At 37.7% G+C, this 20,796-nt stretch overlaps 1 protein-coding gene across 1 annotated transcript in view; it reads right to left on the reverse strand.

The window, feature by feature from the left end:
- The window catches only part of PTEN (phosphatase and tensin homolog), a 92,905-nt gene extending 72,510 nt beyond the window's left edge, over positions 1 to 20,395 (reverse strand). The window contains exon 1 of the mRNA XM_058696303.1: positions 19,723 to 20,395. Within this exon, the coding sequence (XP_058552286.1) occupies positions 19,723 to 19,801 (79 nt within the window). The 5' untranslated portion in view covers positions 19,802 to 20,395. The remainder of the gene's footprint in view (positions 1 to 19,722) is intronic.
- Between the last annotated feature and the right edge of the window lie 401 nt (positions 20,396 to 20,796).

Raw genomic sequence — 20,796 nt, forward strand, 5'->3', positions numbered from 1 at the left:
GCCTTACAGAAGAGCACAGTAATACAAAGGCCCTTGAAATGCAGTCACTTTTACCAGGACTAACCTCAAATTTATCCTTACACTATGAATACTAACTAATAAAGAAAATAAAGTTGCAAAGGATTTGATTAACTTACTTTAAAAAACTATTTGTTTATGACAATACATAAATGGGGATGTTACATACTCCTTAAAGTAAACTCAATTGGCCCCCTCTTTCAATCACTTATCCAAACACAAATTGAACATTCTACGGAAGGGGCACTGAAAATGTAACGCTAAGTAAGCAAAGCCTACTGCATTGAGAGAGTTCCTGTTCTATCAGGGAAGACAGACACACAGACGTGCAACCTTGCCTCAGGCTCTACTGAATACAAGATCAAGACATTTTAAGAGAAAAAGAGAGCAGGATAAATTCTGTAAGGGCACGGATAAAGCTTCACAAAGTAGGCGATATGTTAGATAATCCTTAAGCAGTCAGGCATCAGCAGACAGAAGAACAAGAGCGACTGTAACATTCCAAGCAGAGTACAGGACAGGGTTATGGAAATACATAAAACATTTGGAAAAAGCCAGCAGTCCCATGTGGCTCGCACACAAAGCTCTATGGAGAAAGCACCAGGACAGAAGATTAGGTCTAGTTTTAAGGATGCTGTCGGCAGGGAGTTCAATTTAACCACACACAAGGAGTCAGAGGCCAGAAATAACGTGGGGGTCTTTTGCAGAGCAACAATCCAATACTTTCTTTACACAGAATCCAGGAACTCGGTCTTTTCAAGGTTTCCTTTTCCTCAAATTCTCACCTTCCTTTTTCACAGTTTGAGATTTTACCCAAGACTTTGGCACCCATCAGAAGTTAGAACGAGGCAGAGAACACGTGCCATGGTATGGGAAATACATTCCCATTTAATCCTAACTATCCTACTGAGTAATATTACCATTTCATAAATGATAAAATTGCAGGTCAAAAAGACTGAGTAATTTGTGCAAGGTTCCACAGCCAATAAGTACTAAGTTATGATTCAAACCTGTTAAGTGCATAACCCAAAGCCCAGGCTTTTTATACCATGCTGCCTCACAAAAGGGGATTAAAATTTTTTTTATATATTTCCAAATCAATAATAAAAAATTTACAAACGAAGCAGGCTCAAATGAAAGTGAATTTTACTAACCAAATGTTAAAACTTCTAAAAGACAATACAAAACTCACTGGCATTTCCAATACTGAATGTCAGCAATAACGAGGGCTGAATTTTGAAGCAAGTATTTCTTATGCCAAGACTCATGCCAATAAACCTCTAATATGACTTTTTTGCTTACCAGTATGTCTAAATTTCTGACATACCTTTTTAGACAATTTAAACCAAATACATATAAGTGAGAAAAAATAATGTATGATTTTTAATACAGAACAGCCTTAACCTGAACTTACTGGATATACTCTTAAACAAGTAGTAGAGGGTTTAATATGAAATTCCGATCTAATGACTTACAAATGCCGAACATAAAGAATTATACTAACTAGGTCACTAAAGAGAGCCAAATATTTTGCCATCTAGGGATCTACTCACAGGCGGTATGGCACCATGGCTACGAACGTTTGCTCTAGAGCCAAACTGTCTGGACTTGAACTCTAGCTTCAGGTACATCCTTTGCAAGTTCCATATCCTCAGTTTCCTATGAAAAATGGGACTGGTGAAAATACTCATCATACAGGGTTTTCTAAGGAATAAATGCGTGAATATATTTAAAAAATGACCAGAACATAGTGGCGTTGTCTAACAATTGAATGGCACAGACCTAGACCACAGGAGCTCACCATAACTATCTGGGTGGTTTTTTTTTCCACTGACACTGACTTACTGAATAGCCTAATCCTTCTCAAGAGCACCAAAGCCTAACAGAAACCTTAACTCTTTGAAATCTTGACAATATCACTTGACAGTATCATGAGCACCTGGGTGGCTCAGTCAGTTAAGCATCTGACTTCGGTTCAGGTCATGATCTCACGGTTCTTGAGCTCAAGCCCCACAACGGGTTCTGGGATGACGGCGCAGAGCCCGCTTCAGATCCTCTGTGTCTCTCTCCTCACTCTCCTTTTCTCTCTCTTCCTCCCTCCCTCTCTCTGTCTGAAATAAACTTTAAAAAAAAAGAAACAGAACAAATGTAAAATATTCCCAAATTCCCCAAAGGAAAAACAAAAGCCTTCTTTCCCCATTATCAGTGGCCACGTGCAGGAAGCAGGGAGGCAGAAGAAACGCACACGTACACGCCTGGTACTTTGTGTTTCGCTCACCTAAGCTGGAGAGCCACGAGAGCCACCACTGCTACAGGAGATGACATGCATGACATACAGTAGACAGTCTCCTTTGGCCCAACCTTTGAGCAAATGTGTTCAACTTGTTTTAATTAAGGTATCATTTACATACAATAAAATACAATATCTTAAGGGACTCATTGCTGTTTTGATAATTACATAGACCATATTTGGACAGTCTTGATTCAAGTGCTACAACAATCCCATCTCACACCACAGAAACGTGAATGAAAGAAAAAAATTAAATGTTAATTAAGGGGCGCCTGGGTGGCTCAGTCGGTTAAGCACCGACTTCGGCTCAGGTCATGATCTCAAGGTTCCTGAGTTTGGGCCCCGCATCGGGCTCGGTGCTGACAGCTCAGAGCCCGGAACCTGCTTCAGATTCTGTGTCTCCCTCTCTCTGCGACCCTCCCCCGTTCATGCTCTGTCTCTGTCTCAAAAATAAATAAAAACGTTTAAAAAAAAAAAATTAAAAAAAAAAAAGGTAATTAAGTCCTAACACCTGTCCACAGAAGTCCGTTTCACCAATAACATTCACTGACATGCTGTAAAATAACATGGCTGTTATATGAGCTAAATAAATTTTTACTGGTTGTTCTAAGTATCCAATCATGACTTAAAACACTAAAAGTATATGCTAAGTTACGCCTAGTTAACAAAACACCTTTTAGAAAACAACTTGTGAGTTGAGATTTCATACCTACCTTCTCAAAATTTTACTTGAACCTAAATTAATGGGGTTTATTTTACAAATTTAAGAATTTTCAAATAGAGGATAATAACCAAAAATACCTCCTTAAACCTTATTTTATGAGTGTGTTCCTGAAGGTAGACTGAATCTTAATTTAAGTATAATTATTGAAAATAAAGTTCTGAAGTTTCTTTGTAGTATTCAACATAATATATAAATCTACTTATCCCTAAACAACTTATAAACTAAAAAACTAATAGAGTAGTAGTATGCAAACCAGTAACACTTTTTTCCTGCCATAATTATTTTAGGGAAATATTTTATTTCCACTGATCACATATAAGCTACTTTAAAATTCTAACTGGCTGAAAGTTGACAAAATGAAGCCATAACATACACGGAACATGACTGGCTGGCACACGGAAAATGACATACAGATTCACAGAGGTAGTGATCAAAAAGCGTCGAAAGCAAATCTGAAGGGGCCTGGCTCACAAGAGAACACTGAGCTAAGCCGGCAACAGGAGTGAAGGAATAAATAGACTAAAAGGGAGAATTGAAAGCAAGTTAGCAAATACCAGGACTTCACCATTTAAGTTTCCTTTCCAGGAATTTCTGGAGTTTTTTCCCTGCTTTTTGTCAGGGCTTTCAACTAACGGATGCTTAAGGATCAGGTGAGAGGAAAAAAAAATTCAGCCACTGACTCATAAGCTACACCAGGTCTACATGTTTGTTTCAACAAATTTTAACAAGTTTAAATGTAACAAATAGTTTCCACGCGTATCCCAGTTATATCTGTCTTATCAACTTTACTAATCAAATTATGCTTTAAATAACTGCCACTCTCATAGACTTGTAAGAATTTTTCATTTAATGAAACATTTCATATTTCTTACTACATTTTGTTTTTTCCTATTAAATGTGTAAAATGTTTGTATCTGGTTTCTAAATTGAAGACTCATATGGGTAGGAAAGCAGAAATAGGACTTCCTTGAATTTTCCAGTTGATAAAGTGCTAATTGTTCATTATTTGAGAACAATTTGTCCCAACATACAAAGCATATAATCATTCCTGGTATACAGTTTGGTACAGACCAAACTAACACAGCCTAAAATCTTATTTTCTAAAGTACCAAAGCTTGAACTACAGCAATATAATAGAAAGAATGCTCCCAATGATGGGCATTTTATGAATAAAGAGGTAATGGTCAGAACAACACAGGACACAGGAACATTTAAATATTTACTAGGTGCCAGGCCCTGTACGGGAGCACTTAATGCATATTGTCATTTAATATAGAAGACCAGAGTTCCATTCTTAGCTTTGCAATTTAAAAACCTATGACTTGAGGTAAATTACTAAATCTCTGGGCCTCAAATATTTTTTGTGTCTTTTTTTCTGCAAAATAATAATACCTGCTGTAACTTCTTCACTGGTTGTTTCAAGGATCAAATGAGATATCTAGATATATCTTTAAATCTATAAACTGAAAAGGGCTCTACAATTGTAGCAAGAAGTTATTATTATTTGAGGTTTGCATGGGTTAGAAATGTCCTGTTAATTTTAGTTTTAATGTCTCATTACAAGGCGACTCAATATGGTGTTTTTATAAACAAATTATAAAAGAAAGAATTCCAATACATTCACTTCAGTTCACTTTAGCATAAATTTTAGGTTCCTTTTAACACTTCTAAATTAACTGCCCACAGTGCCAAACCAGAAAGGAAGACTGACTGCCAAGTAATTTATGAACTCTACTGGAGTTTTCTACTCCTCCAAACAATTAGAACCTCTCAACTTTCTCTCGTGTTGTTATATTATACCAACTTGTCTTGACTGAAAAGTTTACACATATTTTTGCTTTGAAATGAAGTGTAGACCTCCCTTTCTAAATTTTTTTAAAATCTTTTTTTAAGTAGGCTCCACACCCAACGTGGGGCTCGAACTCACAACCCTGTGATGAAGAGTTGCATGCTCTTCAGACTGAGCCAGCCAGGTGCCCCTAGATCTCACTTTCTAAATAAAAAATCACATTCTTCAAAGTTAACATCAAGAATGTTAGTAAGTCTTCTACTTAGTAGCAACACTATACATTGGTTCATTTGACAAGAAATCTACAATCTGTAACAAAGAGCTATGAAACACTCTTCCCTTTTATAGTGGACACCCGAAAACAAACAAAAAAGTAGACTATACTTTTCACAATATTCACAATAATGCTGTTTATAAAAGAAAAAAATGGAAATAACCTTAACATAGTACAGTAAGCAAAATGTGGTACTTAACCTGATGAAATATTACCTATATATAGCTTTAAAAATGACAAATAAAAATTACTTTGTGAATACATATGTATGTAATTATGAGCATATGTACATTAACAAAGAGGGAAAAACAATTTCCAGGGACATACACCTGACACAGAATTAACTATTTTTCCTACTGTTTAAATTTAAGATTAAGATTACACATGGTTTTTAAAAACTTTTTAAAGGAACAATCAAGGAACTCTGAACTTTATTTAAATTTAAGCAAATCAGAACCACGGAAAAGTATCTTATCAAGTCACTGATAATGCTAGGATTACTCTAAAATCCAAAGTACAATTTTTTAGTGTATTAGCTGGATTAGTCCCCTCAACGAATTTAATCAATTTTTCTTCAGAGTTGTTATGAAATAATGTATCTACAACTGTTCAAGCCTACATCTGTGAACCTCTAAAAATTTAAGTTGCCCAACTAACTGGTTTTAACGAGTATGAGAAACAATTACCTTCTTCCTAGGTCTCTGGATGAATACGATAAGACTGATTTCCTGTTTCAGAACTCTGCTGCTGTTAAAACACACACACGCACACCCTACCCCCTCTCTATGGTTTTGCTTCCACTAACAAACATCCAAGACTGACTACCAATGACAAATCAAATAAAATACGGTTATAACTTACATAACAACTTTCAAAAAGATCATTAGGTCAACAAAATGCATTAGACATACTTGTCAGCATTATATACCCGAACTAAGCCAAAGCTAACTCTAATTTTCTACAGCAAAATCATAATAAATAACATGAAAAATTAGAAAAGTTAAAATTATAACACTGATCCACCATTACTATACAGAAAAGAGTATCTATAATGCTACAAATGCTGTATTCGCTATTAGACTTAATGTTACTTCTGTAATTCACTCTGTTATAAAAGCCATGCTTTTATCATTTATTGTACCACAGATAAAACCACTAGGTTTGGGCTACTCTATACAGTTATGCAAAACGACAAAAGGCTATTAACTTTTACAGAAAAAAAAAAAACAAACAGGTAAGATATGGAAGATGACCAGGGATGTGTCAAGAGTTTGAGAATAAAGGCCTAGTAATATTTAGTGCAAATTACTCAAGAGTAGTAAACTGCATTAAAAAAAAAAAAGATTCCAACATTTCCAACTGTATTGATCTTTTAGATACAACCACGCACTAATTTCCTAATATTTAAAAACAACTACACACACCAGCTCCAAGCAAGTGTGTAGCTAGACTGCTTCATTTTATATTTGGCTTTAATATAATAAAATCATGTCTTTTTATTTTATATCTAAGCCAGGAAATCATTTGGAAAGGACTTGCTTTCTTTTTTCTTTTTTTTCTTCCAATTGGCAAAAATAGTTTTGCCTAACTGCAGTATTTTAATCCTGGATAAAAACAATATAAGCCAGAAATACATGTAGGTTTTAAAACACGAAGGCACACATACTGGCATTCATTACTACGTTAGGAAGACTCATATTACTGACTTTATGATAACTGTCTTGTAATATTGAAAAACATTCACTTCCCACTGAGGGTATTTTTATCATTATATGAACTTTATAATCACTTGAATATGTGGATTATCAAAAAAAAAAAAAAAAACCCTGAAATTACATATACTGAATTACAAGTGAAAATTCAGATTTTAAATTTTAATAATATGCAATTTTTAAATATACTAAAAAATATGACAGCAAGTCTACAATGAACAGGTAATACTTTTAATTTTCATCAGCTACCCTTAAATGTTTGTTCCTGAAGCATTATCGTTTTAGTATAAATCTATTACGATTGGGGAAAAAAATGCCCAATTACTGATCATAATTAGTTGTGGAATCTTCATATTCAGAGGAGAAGATACTAATAATCTTGGAAAATAAGCTGAAACATGAAAGCAAAAACTAAGGAATCAACTCTGTCAACCAATAAACTTTTTAAAAACATGAAGTTCAATATACAGAAAGACAAAAATAAAAGAAAGAATGGAGCGCCTGGGTGGCTCAGTCAGTTAAGCGTCCAACTTCGGCTCAGGTCATGATCCCACGGTTCATGGGTTCGAGCCCCGCATTGGGCTCTGTGCTGACAGCTCGGAGCCTGGAGCCTATTTCAGATTCTGTCTGTCTGTCTGTCTGTCTCTCTCTCTCTCTCTCTGCCCCTCCCCCACTCGTGCTCTGTCTCCCTCTGTCTCAAAAATAAAAAAACATTAAAAAAAAAAAAAGAGAGAAAGGAGCTCTTAACACCTTACACACACTCTTTAAATACTATTCAGTAAACAAAACAGGTAACAACTTAGTATCTGGACAAAAATCTCACCTAGTGTGTGCCGCCTCACTTAATGTTAGAGAGGAAATTTACGCACACATTATCTATCTATCCAAAAAGGCACCATTCTTTCCATGGCCTACAGTGCAGACCTGAACAAATTCTATAAACTGATGCTGGTAAAACTATCTACTTCCATCAGACATGAATTTGAAATTGGCAAGATGTTTCTTACACACACAAAAAGAGGCCCTAAACACAAAGTTGGATGTGGGAACATAAATCCAAAATCCTACCTAAACTGATAATATTATACCGGGTCACATTAATCATTTGTCATGACAACAAACTTCTCAATAAAAAAACAAAGTCAATATAATAAATAAAACAAAGTAGATTAAAACTAATCAGATCTTATTATGCCCAACACGCAGTTTTAAAGACTTCTTTGCAACTTGGCAAGACCAAGTTCTTAGGGGTGAAAAGGAATTAAGTTATAGAAACACCTTATGTAATGGCTCCAAGGCAACAGCAAAATTTTCAAGGCAGAAAACTCATTTACTAGCAGAAAGATAAGAAGTGAGTTGTACAAGAAAGCAGAGAACCTGAAAAATATTTTAAAGCAAATATTTAAGGAATACATATTAAATCAGTTTCCTGATTAAGTTCTGTAATAATGAATTCCTAGGTATCAACTGCTAGGAAAACTAAGAGTTTAAAAATACCGAAATCTTGTATAACTTAATACCTCAGTTAAAACATGATGTTTCCACTTAAATATTCAAATAACCTTGTAAAACTAAATGACTAAAAGCCAGACTTCCATTACATAAGCTTTAGTTCTCAACCAGTATCTCTGCATTTTGGTAGAAAAATATAAACACTGGCATAACCACTAGGTTTTGTTTTTGCAAAAGCTTAAAATTTGATATTAGTCTTTAAAGACTGTAATTAATAGATGATTCCAAAACCAGAAATGTCAAGACCACTTATATCAGTAGATTATCTTAACTTTTCCCTACGTTTGAGTAACAGATGGTAAGCCTTAGTTCTTGGACACAACACAATAATCACAATCTGTGTGACCTTTTCAGTATTAAAAAAAAAAAATCCAAATAGCCTTAATAACCAGCACCTTGGTGTATTTTGCAGTAATACATATAATTTTGATCACAGTGGACAGAAACTAGATATGCAAAACTGCATCGTACTTTCAGTGTGCTGCTATTTATTTTACATAAGGTTCCTACAACTAGTCCATGAACTCTTCACACGTCAGAGTGCTTCTTCAGTTTTCAAAAGACACGTGCATACATTCACAAAGTATTTTTACTATTACTTTGTTTACATTAGCACCAAGAAGGCATATACCACACCTAGATCAAATTTTTTTTTAGTTTAATAACTGAAACAATTTTACCTCATTTAGAAAAATGTTACTCTAACAAGTAATTTTGTTTAAAAAAGAGAAGTCTGTTTCTTCCTCAATATTTTTGTTCTAAGTACACGAATTAATACATTCACTGAGATTTATCATTCAGCTAATGTCAAAATTATCTCCCTATTTTAATACCTGACACTTGAAAATCTGACACTAACAAATGCAACTTTTGATTATAAGTGCAAATGCACAGCAAACCTTCATCAATAAATATCACCAATTACTGAGGCAACTATGCAAACAGAAACTGTATCACTCAAAGTATGCTCCAGGGAACAGTAACATCATGACAAGCCATACCCTTTCTGATTAAAGATAGGAATGCAACAGAGTTATAACTACTTTTAGTATAAAATGTGATAGCTTATTCAAATTACTTCTGTATCCACTTTAATTTCAATACAATTTTCCTACAAAAGGAAATTTGACAGATCCAAAGTGTTTAGATATTTTGTCTTACTTAAATGAGTAAAATATGCTTAAAACTTTAAATATGCGATAGCTTTCCTATAAATAACCAATGGGAAAAAAACTTCAAGAGTCCCAACACTTCAGCTTTTTTGTGTGCATAACAGATGATGATTTTGTGAATCAAAACCATGAAAATCTTTCCTAATATTAGGTCATCTTAAATCTGCTCTAAAGAAAAATCAGAAAAATATAGCAGGAAAAAATATTAGCCAAATATTGAAAACAAGTTTAATGTATAACTATAGGGAAATAAATATATCTAACAGCCTCAACATTTAAAATAGTTAAGCCAATTATGAGGGACTCTGGAAATTGTTTAAAAATGCACACACACCTTTTAAGTTCACTATGATGAATGACACTTTTTCTGATGAACTACGTTTTAAAATAAATGCACATAAACTAGAAGCTAAATGGAAACGTGAAGTTTCAAAGAAGGACAATGAGCACTTTAAAAAATTCTCTTTAGTTGTATATTTATAAAACAAATTTTTTAAAAGAAATTTTCTTAGGTATGGTAAGCAAATGAAGTTTATTATTCATGTAATGAAATAAATACCATGAGCCTTACTCAATTAAATTATAGCAATAAATGCCATCTGTTTTCCTTAACAAATCTGAAGCTATCATATAATTAGCAGTCCCGGTTTTAAAATATTTATCAGTATCTCTGGATATCTCCTGTAATTTCAAAAAGAATCACAACACTCAGTCAAAACTTAAATTTCATAAGAAGGTTTAAGATAGGCCTGACATTTTACTTTGCTTGTGTAAAATGAGAGGCAAAGTAAATTGTAAAATCAAGCAAACAGAAAAAGAAAAAAAAAAAACAAAAAACCCTCATAGCAAACAATCTATTCCTAGAACACTTTCGTAATTACATTTGTCTGCCCTAAAAACAAAACAAAATTCAGAATCCACCAAGATACTCCCCTGACATCTCATCTCTGAACTAATCTAAAGCTCTGTCCTAATTTCTTCTAAAAACTTCACATTAATGCAAGTTTTTTAATTAGATAAATAAAGCACTTTAATTCAACAGGCTGACACAGCAAAGTTAGGGTCTGGAAAAGAATGCAACACATCCATCAGGGAACCTCAGAGTCAGCCCTACTATCATTATCTGGAAAGATATGAGAAGTTTTTAATAACTTGTCAGAAATTTGCCATTTTGTACCCACACATTTAACTCCACCATATCTGACTATAATAAAAACAGCTTTAGAATAAAGTCTAAGACTAAAGAATGCATTAAACAACAAAAACCAAATACACTGGGGGCAAAGTATCTCTCAGTTGCTCCACAAGTATATAATTAAAGGAAACAAGCTAAAGATTACTCTAAAATTAAAAACTATTGCCAATATAAAGATGAAAAAAAGTTGGGTTTTTCTGTTTTTTGTTTTTTAATAAAGCATATCCATCCTGTTAGAGCGGTTCTATGTAACGTCCTTCTGAATACCTCCCTTTAAGGTACATTTAGACATTTATTGAAAACATCTTCAGTCTTTCTAAAAGGAGTTCAAAGCAAAACTTTCACAATCAGCCAAATAACACATGAGCCTTTTTCAAATAAACCTTTTTAGTCACCAGTGACATCTTTTGTGGGCAAAGTTCTCTTTATAAAGAGTACTGGGCTAACAGCAGTCCAAAGACCTAGATGTTTTGTAAAAGCCTAGCTCCATCAGTCATTAGCAAATTGACAAGCCATACCGCAGCCTAATGGCAAAGGTACTGACTTCCATCAAATATTATACTTATCATGTACCAGACACTTGGTACGTTTAAAGTAGAGTTTTTCAACCTCGCATTATTGGCCATTTGGGCCAGATAATTCTTTGTTGTGGGAGGGACTGTCCTGTAACCTGTAGGATGCACAGCAGCATCTCTGGGCTGCTACAAGATGCCTACCAGATGCCAAGAGCATCCCTCCCCACAGCGATCTCGCAGCTATGACCACCAAAATGTCTCCATGCATTGCCAAATGCCCAGACAAGGTGGGAAGGGGTCACTCCCAATTGGCAACCAATATTCTGAAAAACACCTAACCTATAGTTCCAACATACCTAAAAACCACCCTACAAGGATTTTTACCACGATGTTAGAGATGTGGAAAATAGGGTTCACTAATGTTAAGCAGTGTATCTTTTATCACACAACTGACAAGTGGCTGAGCAAGGATTTAAGCTGGACTTTAGGTCTAGCTGACTCCTAAGTCCATGCTCTTTCTATTCCACCATGCTGCTTTTCTAAACTTATTGCCTCATCTACATAATCAGAATAACATTTGCCATGTTGAGCTACTTAGGGTTTACAGAACAAACACACGTTAAGGATTTGTTTGACTGAAGATAGTATGGTATGGTGGCTCACAAAGTGTGACCCTCGGACCACCAGGATTGGCACCACCTGGGAACCTGCTACAAATACAAATTCTCAGACCCCAACCTAGACCTAATATTCAGAAATTCTTGGTGTAGGGCAAGCAATCTATAGTTTACCAAGCCCTCCTGGTTATTCGGATGCCCTCTAAAGTTTGAGAACCACTGACATAACATAATGGGAAAAATACTGCACCAAGTGCCTGAACATGCTGCATCCTTCCTTGGACTCAATCTCAACTACCTCTTAACAAGTTACTGATTCTTACTGGAGCCATGATTCCTATACTACAAAAAAATAAGGACAGTAATACTTTGTTCAGGCTCTTTTCTTCTTTGCAAAACCAAATGAGCTAAAGATTAAGAAAAGGCTTTGTTAATAAAAAACGCTAAACAAATCTAAGGCATCGGTAGGATACACGCCAGCTAATTCTACTTACTACATTAAAAAGAAAAACACCCTTCTGACTCAAGTTCTCATCTTTCTCATTTCATATCTCATAAATGATTACATAAGAATGTTAAATAAATTTTACATCATGGCTAGATACAGCCTGGCAAAACACAGTTTTCACATTAAGAAATAAAAAAAACAGGAAAAGCCCAAGCATTCCATTTGATCTCTAACAGACTCAGAGTAATCCATAAATACACATTTAAAAAATAAACACCTAAAAATCAAGCTTAGTAACATCACCCAAACTTCATTTTAAAAGTAGAAAAAAGTTTTCAGTTCTACTTATTTAACCTCCAATCAGTTCAAAATGACTAAAATACTCAAAAAGAAGTCTCACTAATTCACGAGAGCAAAGGAATTTTAAACAGAAAAATTGCATTGATTTTAAAGCAAAGAGTTGTTTGCAATTTGAGCATGTATTCTGTATTTATAAATCACTTCAAAAATCCATCTGACTTAAAGAATACATGTTCAAGGGGCGCCTGGGTGGCTCAGTTGGGTAAACGTCCCACTGCAGCTCAGGTCATGATCTCATGGTCTGTGAGTTCGAGCCCTGGGTTGGGCTCTGTGCTGACAGCTTAGAGCCTGGAGCCTGCTTCAGATTCTGTGTCCCACCCCTCCCCCAACTCGCGCTCTGTCTCTGTCTCTCAAAAATAAATAAATGTTAAAAAAAATTTTTTTAAAAAGATGTGATTCATATCACAATGCATTTCATAACACCTTAAATAATTAGATACTCCTTCTAAAAGGTCAAAAGTATTAAACATATAAAATTGGCAGAATGCAATCCTTGCAGTTACTAGTAATGAAGAAATTCTGATATTTTGGCCTGCAAATCTACAAAAATCAAAGAAAATAAAATTCACAACTATTCTGAAGGGACTTAACAGTATTAAATCAACTGTAAGTTTTGGGTAGTGATATAAAGCAAAACACAGATGGCATGTGGTGTGAGAGAAAGGATTTTAGACAACTCTACTGTCCTAGAAGATGTCAAACGTTCAACTCTCCAACCTAGACCTGGACCAGACCAAAACTACAGCCAGTTAGTACAACACACAACAAAATACGTAGAAGTCACATATATAATGAGACAGGGCACCATTCATTCTGCAATGCAAAACAAACCAACAAGCCCAGAAATTCACTGGAAATCAAGTGCTCCAGTACTGAGAGTACTGGGAGACAGCTGAGGGACCAGCAGGGACAAAGGGAAAAAAGAAGCATCCCTATACACACACGATGGCCTTTACTAGGCAGATCTCAAGCTTAGTCCATCCTTCGCCACACCTGGTAAGAATGAATGAAGAAAAAAATCCTTTAGTTTTCTTCCCATTTCCAGGGACTAAAGTTATACTGAGACTCTTGATCAAATGTGAACATGGGATGCACTATAACACAAAATTTCGACACTAAATTAAAATTCTTACGTTATATGAATGCACCATGAGATTAACTATAAATTGTACTGTAGTAGCTGAAACCTGGCACTCAAAGTCCCATGCCTCTCCCCAAACTATGAACTTAAAAAAGAAATGCTAAGATACATACCTTTATTGATAAAGTTTATATAACTTTTTATATCATACAAAGTTTTCTTTAAGATTACTCTTTGTAAATAAAATACAGGATATTGAAATTGACCTATCTTTAACACTAAAGAAAACTTACTATAACAATTTTTTACTTGAAAACATCTACTTCATGATGCAGTAACACCAGGAAGCTGTCCTCTTACCTATCTTACAGCAAATCCTCTGTGATTAGCATAATTGATTTTCTGTGGTAGACTGTGGGAGGGAGCGGACCTTTGCCTTCTGTGTGTGATGACACAAAGCAGTCACAGACTGCTTACACTCAGAGCACCTAAAGGGACACCCTGAGTTCAAACTCTACTCATAGTCTCAACCAATTAAAATTCTAACATATCTCAAACTGAGGAAACTCAGTTACAGTCACTGCTCCTCCCATAATAAATGAAAATACAAATTTCTCACATGTGGGTAATCTGAAATTGTAAGTTTACCAGCAGCAGTTACCATGTATTTACAATGTGGCAGGCAGTATGCTAAGTGAGTCACTTACATTATCTCATTTATTCTTTAAGATAAATTTTACAGATGAAAACAGATGGAGAAAGATGAAGTAACCTACTCAAAGTCACCCAGCTGCTCAGTGGGAGAACCAGGATCCCAACACAGACCGAAAGTCTGGCTCCAGAGCCCACACTGCTACCCTATCATCTAAAACGAAACAACGTACACACAATGTGTACATAAAACTAATAATATTTTAACGCAATTTGAAATAAATTTAATCTTATTTGAAAACTATAAAACAATATCCACCAAGGTAATCTCTTTGGAGAGTTCCTTACTTAGAAATATTAGGATAGCCTGCTGACTTTATACTTATTTACACACACTAACCCAATATTCAAACACTTCCGTAGTCGACACGACGACTACTGACGACAATTAAAGTGTATAACCACCTAAAATGCAGGTGTAAGTAGTCTTCCACTGTATCCACCTCTCAGGACCGTCCAGGCTACCACGTAAATGCCTAACACCCTGAAGAGGTCCACCTGCCTCCTAATGCAAACTGCTGCAAATGAAGAGAATACGCCTGAGCTATACTGAACTACAACTTCCCACCTAAAATTACTTCACCTCTGAACAATGTGTGTTCTTCTTATAGTAATATGTTTCCGATAGACTTTACTCCAGTGCAAATGACTTTAAAAGAACCCCACTGCTAATACCTTTTCTGTAACCAATGAAAAACATTTAAAAAAATAGGGAACAGGTGAAGAGTCAAACCCACTAGACTAACTTCACCTTTCCTCGCTAATGACAAGCGTTTTACATTACTAGCTGCGTGTATCCAATACTTAGAAAGACGATCATTATCGACAGACCAAAACACTTTTGAATCACCTAGCAAAGAATGCATGCGGCAGTACGTGGCCTTTAGGAGACAATTAAGGATACCAACTTGCTCAGAGAATCTTACCAACCTAAGGTCATGCAGCTGAACCTCAACATTACTGACAGTTCTGACAGCAACGACCTTAATTTCAAAGCCACCAGACCGAAAGCAACTGTAAAACAGAACTGAATATTTACTGAAATCATTACTGACCCCTCTCAGAAGATGACACAAATGTCTCAAGTCACCACCCTTACAACAATCCTAACACCTTTTCTGAAAGAATTCAGGTCACAAAAGAATTCTCCAAAACTGACTTGACTTAAAGTTTATCTAACAAAAAAGGAGAAAGGAAAGAAAAGGCAAGTAAAGAGTAAGGGTTCTATGGAATAGAAATAAATCTTCAGAACTAATGGTTTCTACAGGAAAAAAAATACGATATCAAATAAATCTTTTATACCACCATTAATAACATATCCTCTGGAAGCTACATCCTTGTAGCACCACCAAGTAAGTGACAAACTATCACATGCACGCACACTTCTAAATTTCTCTTTAAAAACTCCATTTCACGTACAATATTAATATAAAAACATTTCCTACACATCTGTCCTACTAAAAAGGCTGAGGTCAAATTTTTAAAATAAAAGGTTCACTGAGAGTGAATTAATGGTGAAACTTTGTGCACTGATTTTCCCATAATAAATACTCCTCCATTAAAAGTCACTGAAGGAATTACTTCAGTGACTTAAAAATCATTAAAATACTGAGCTATCACCAAATGAACAAATAGCAAGAGGGGCAAATCTCAAAATGAGAACACGTGAAAATAAGAATTGAAGACTTCACTTCTAAAAAGTACAGAAGTCTGTAACATTAAGAGGTTTGTGGATTTTATGTGGTTATTAGGAAAAAGCAGATACACCGTTCCACACAAAAGCGAAAATATTGACAGATACGTTTCTGACGTTGTTAAAATAAAATTCTAAAAGGTAAGGAATACCAATGCATCTTTTCTACACTTCCAAAAATATATTTGAAAGTAAGGAGGTTATATACAACTCACCACATTTTTGTTCACCATGATGTTTATTCATCTAATATTCATTTAGTATATTATAAGCAATGTAAATCTGCACTGAGGACTGTACTACTGTGCAAACTTTTACAATGGACAGCGATAAAATTCCTTTTTCCTTATGTTAAATCGTATAAACTTCAAGTTACTCTTCTTTCAGATCCCCTTTATTCCTGAATACTTTTCATGAAAATGAAGTCTGCACATTGTCATACCGCACTTAGGTGGCCCCAATTAGGTGGTCATGTTGTTCAGAAAATACAACTTAGCAGATATAAAACAGTGTAAAGTAAAAATCGTGAATAGAATCTTTCAAAAAAAAAAAACCTAAACACACACACACACACACACACACCCTGACAATACAATACGGTCATTTCAGTAAGCACTAATCCTAGAATACAGCTAACTTCAATAGTCACTGTACCCTCTGCAAGTTAAAAAAAAATATTCCCTATGGTTAATATTTGAAAAGACCCAAACTCATCGAACAAGAAAAATACATACAACCAAAGCCTAAAGTTTCCATGAAATCGAAAGACACTAAATTTTTTACAGTCTCATGTTCAGCACTACTTTCCAGACTAACTGTAAGATACCAACAAATTATTTTCAGAATAACTCAATTTTGCAAATAATATTTTAAAACTGAACAATGGTTCTCGTTGCTCCTCTGAGAAATCATCTTACAGATAGAAATACTCCAATCGCTACTTTCATAAAGGAATTTACCTTCTCACAGGCTAGCTGCTGAAACAGACACCACAACCTGCCAGAGAGAGTCTTCAATGGCCATTTTAATTCCCCCCCCCCCCCAAATAAACACAGAACACTAAAGTGAAACCAAGCAAAGCAAAGTGCTTTGGTGCATCAAAATTTTTGGAAGTGCGACTATCAAAAAAGCGAGCCCTTCACTGATCTTTTTCCTAAGTGATTTTGTTTTCCGTATCAATATTTGGCTCAATAAAACCACAACTCTAGAAATTAAGTGTTGTTAGTCATTTGATGCAATATTTGATACTGCTTTCTATGCATCCCAAAACGAAAAGCACAGTTTTAGAGAAAGTTCTAAGTCACGTAAGTGTCACGTACAGAGGCAAACATCTGAAGTCAAAGAACTGGCCAATCATCTCACTACTCACATGTAAGAACCTGGGAGAGTAATTTTAATCTTCAAACCCTGACAATCTGAAAGCAAATGGGTAAAGTAAAAATAGTATAAACGTACTCTAAATCATAAAAGCAATCTACCAAACAGCATTCTAGACATTTTCTTACATGAGGACTTTTCTTAAAAAGTTAAATAAGCCTTTAATTAATTTGTTCCTATACATCCAGATGACTGTCAATTCCTGCCAACAGTAGACTGCTTTTGAAATAAATTACAAATCAGAGAAGGGTTTCCGTAACTAATTATCTTCTAGGCGAGCGGGTCAAGTTCAGCCTTCCTAGTTTTGCAATTAATGCAGGCTCCAAAACTTCTAAATATTCCCTTAAAATATTATTTTTTAACTTAACAGAAAACTTACGTTTTGTGTGCTACAAAGCTCCTTCTTCAGTAACTTTTCTCTTCATCTCAAAACAAACACTCGGGCAAAATTAGCTGTGCACGCTTATGTGCACAGCTACATAATCCAAAGGAATAAAACCTCTTCAGATAGAAAGCACATTCTCGTCTTCAAAAGACACATCTTCCCCACGATTTTTAGCAGGACGTACAGACACTCCAGCACCACTCTACCTTTAAGCAAAAGGTTTACTGGTATTTGCCCAGAAATGATTTTTTTTTTTTTAATCAAGAATGCTCTGTTAGAGCTCATGCAATTACATAACCTTCACTAAGTAATGCCCACACTTATAACTCACATCACCAAAATTCTGGTCTTAAGGGAGGCCTTCACCAGATGCTTCAGTCACCTCGGGCCAGTAACTGAATTGTTTTTCGTGCCTCTCACCTACCAGGAACTCGCAATGTCTGCGATCCTTTCCATTCTGAAAAAAAAAAAAAAAAAGAAAAAGAAAAAAGAAAAGAAAAGAAAAGAAAAAAAAAAAAAGGAGGGTTCCATCCCCACCCTTGATCAAAACCAGCTTATTACACCTGAAACTGCCAAGATTAATGCCTTTCGATAACCACTATCTTTTGAGGTACAAAGGCCTAGACAACCAAAACGATACTCTGTTAAAATTCTCGGGTTTCTGTCTTGAATACTCAACAACCTGAGTCAGTAAATTTAATACAGCGTGTGAGAAACCGCTAACAGACCTACACAGTCTGAAGCCGGAGTGAGCCACCCTAGCCAGCATTTCTGGTGATTAGCTGGTAAGTTACACTTGACAGGTTACACAAGTCAGAGTCACATTCACGGACACCCAGACGTGTCAGAGGACCCGACCCTGAAATTCTGGCCTCACAGGAACCCCTCAATTCCAAGTAAGAGCTGAAGTTGAACCCCTGCAACAGCCTAGACGCTGCACATCATCATCCGGGATCAAAAAGCACTCCCTCTCCATTCTGCTTCGTGTGACAAGACCGCTGGATATAAAGTGCTACTGAACTGCAAATTTCGTGCCCCATCCTACACGACCCCACCAGCGGAGACAAAAAAAAAAAAAAAAAAAAAGGCAAATTTAACAAAGATCCAGCAAGAACGCCTTAAGGAGGCAGATTACGTATGCCACGACTGATGGGAAGCTACAAAACTTCGAAATGCCGTTTCAAAATTGTGATTGACTTAGTTTAAATATACAAGCCCACTTTGGCCCTCAAATGAACACCATATATGCCGAAAAGGATTCTGCTTCCAAAGTTATGCAAATCAGTTCACAACTCACATCAAAAAAAAAAAAAAGAAAGAAAGAAAAAGAAAAAAAAAGTCTATCAATGCAACCCAGGAAACTAAAAACAATCACTGCAAGATTCTGATGCAATATGCATACGTGAAACACTAATTTTCTTTTTAATCTAATCTATACCCTTGATCTAGGGCCTAAAGCCAAGATTTAATCGAAATATGCTCAACCTCAAAGCGTCTACTTTTCTGTTCATTTAGCAGACCGGATTACCGAGCTCACTAATCCACTAACCGTGCACTGGATTCCGTATTAACGGACAATAGCCCTTAAGAGGAGACCCCGTGGACAGACCGAGAAAACCAATCTGGTGCCCTGACACTTGCAACCAGGCAGAGAGTTCCACGGCGCCGAACACACCCTGGGCTGAATGCATTCAAAGCAGGCACCAGACACACGCACGATCGAGAAACGCGAGCCGGGTTAGCGGCCACGGTCCCCCAAACCACGGGAATTTTTCGCCTCCGTCTGCTCCCACGTTCTAAGAGACAGTGACAGAAAGGCAGAGAGGGGGGCAGCCGCAGAAATGGATACAGGTCAAGTCTAAGTCGAATCCATCCTCCTGATATCTCCTTTTGTTTCTGCTAACGATCTCTTTGATGATGGCTGTCATGTCTGGGAGCCTGTGGCTGAAGAAAAAGGAGGAGAGAGACGGCAGAAGCGGCTGGTGGCGGGGCTTCTTCTGCAGGATGGAAATGGCTCTGGACTTGGCGGTGGCGGATGCCCCTCGCTCTGCCGCCGCCTGGCTCTGGACCGCAGCCGGGTAATGGCTGCTGCGGCGGCTGCTGGATGGTTGCAGCGACGGGGCCTGCTTCTCCTCAGCAGCCAGAGGCCTGGCCGCGGCGGCCGCGGGACGGGGAGACGACGGGTGATCCTCGGGACGGCTGCCTCCGCCGGCGGCCTCCGGAGCCCGGGCCGGGGGGGGTGCGGCGGCGGCGGAGGGGAGGTTTAGAGCCGGCCCGGGTCCCTGGACGTGCCGCCGCCGCCGCCGCCGTGTTGGAGGCAGTAGGAGGGGAGAGACCAACTCTCCGGCGGCCCCAGCCCTGGAAATGGTGACAGGCGACTCCGGCCCCCTCCCCGGGGCTGCAGCCGCCGCGGCCGCCGCCGCCGCTTCTCCCCCCCGCTCCAGGAGCGGGAGGTGCCGCCGCCGCCGCCGCCGCCGCGCCTCAGCCGGCTCCCGCCCGGGCCCGCGGCTTCCACCGTCCCTTGCACGAGAAGCCGAGCGAGAGGCTGCACGGTTAGAAGAGAGGACGAGGAGGAGGCGAGAGACGCCGCCGCTGCCGCCGCCGCCGGCCGGCCGGCTCCCCGAGGGCGCTGCCCCCGCGGCTGCTCACGGGCGCTGAGAGGGGCTCTGGGCCGCGGCCGCCGCCGTCTCTCATCTCCCTCGCCTGAGCGCGGCCTCGCCTCACAGCGGCTCAACTCTCAAACTTCCATCATGGCTGCAGCTTCCGAGAGGAGAGAGCGGAGCGCAGCCGCGGCTCGGCGCCCCGACGCGTATCCTGCCGCAGTGCACAAAGAGTCCCGCCACATCACCGCCCGCCGGCCCGCCCGCCCCCTCCGCCGCCGCGCCGGGAGCCCGGCGCCTGGGAGCCCGAGGGGAGGCGGGAG

Source organism: Neofelis nebulosa, chromosome 13 (genome assembly GCF_028018385.1).
Source record: "Neofelis nebulosa isolate mNeoNeb1 chromosome 13, mNeoNeb1.pri, whole genome shotgun sequence".
Lineage (NCBI taxonomy): Eukaryota > Metazoa > Chordata > Mammalia > Carnivora > Felidae > Neofelis > Neofelis nebulosa.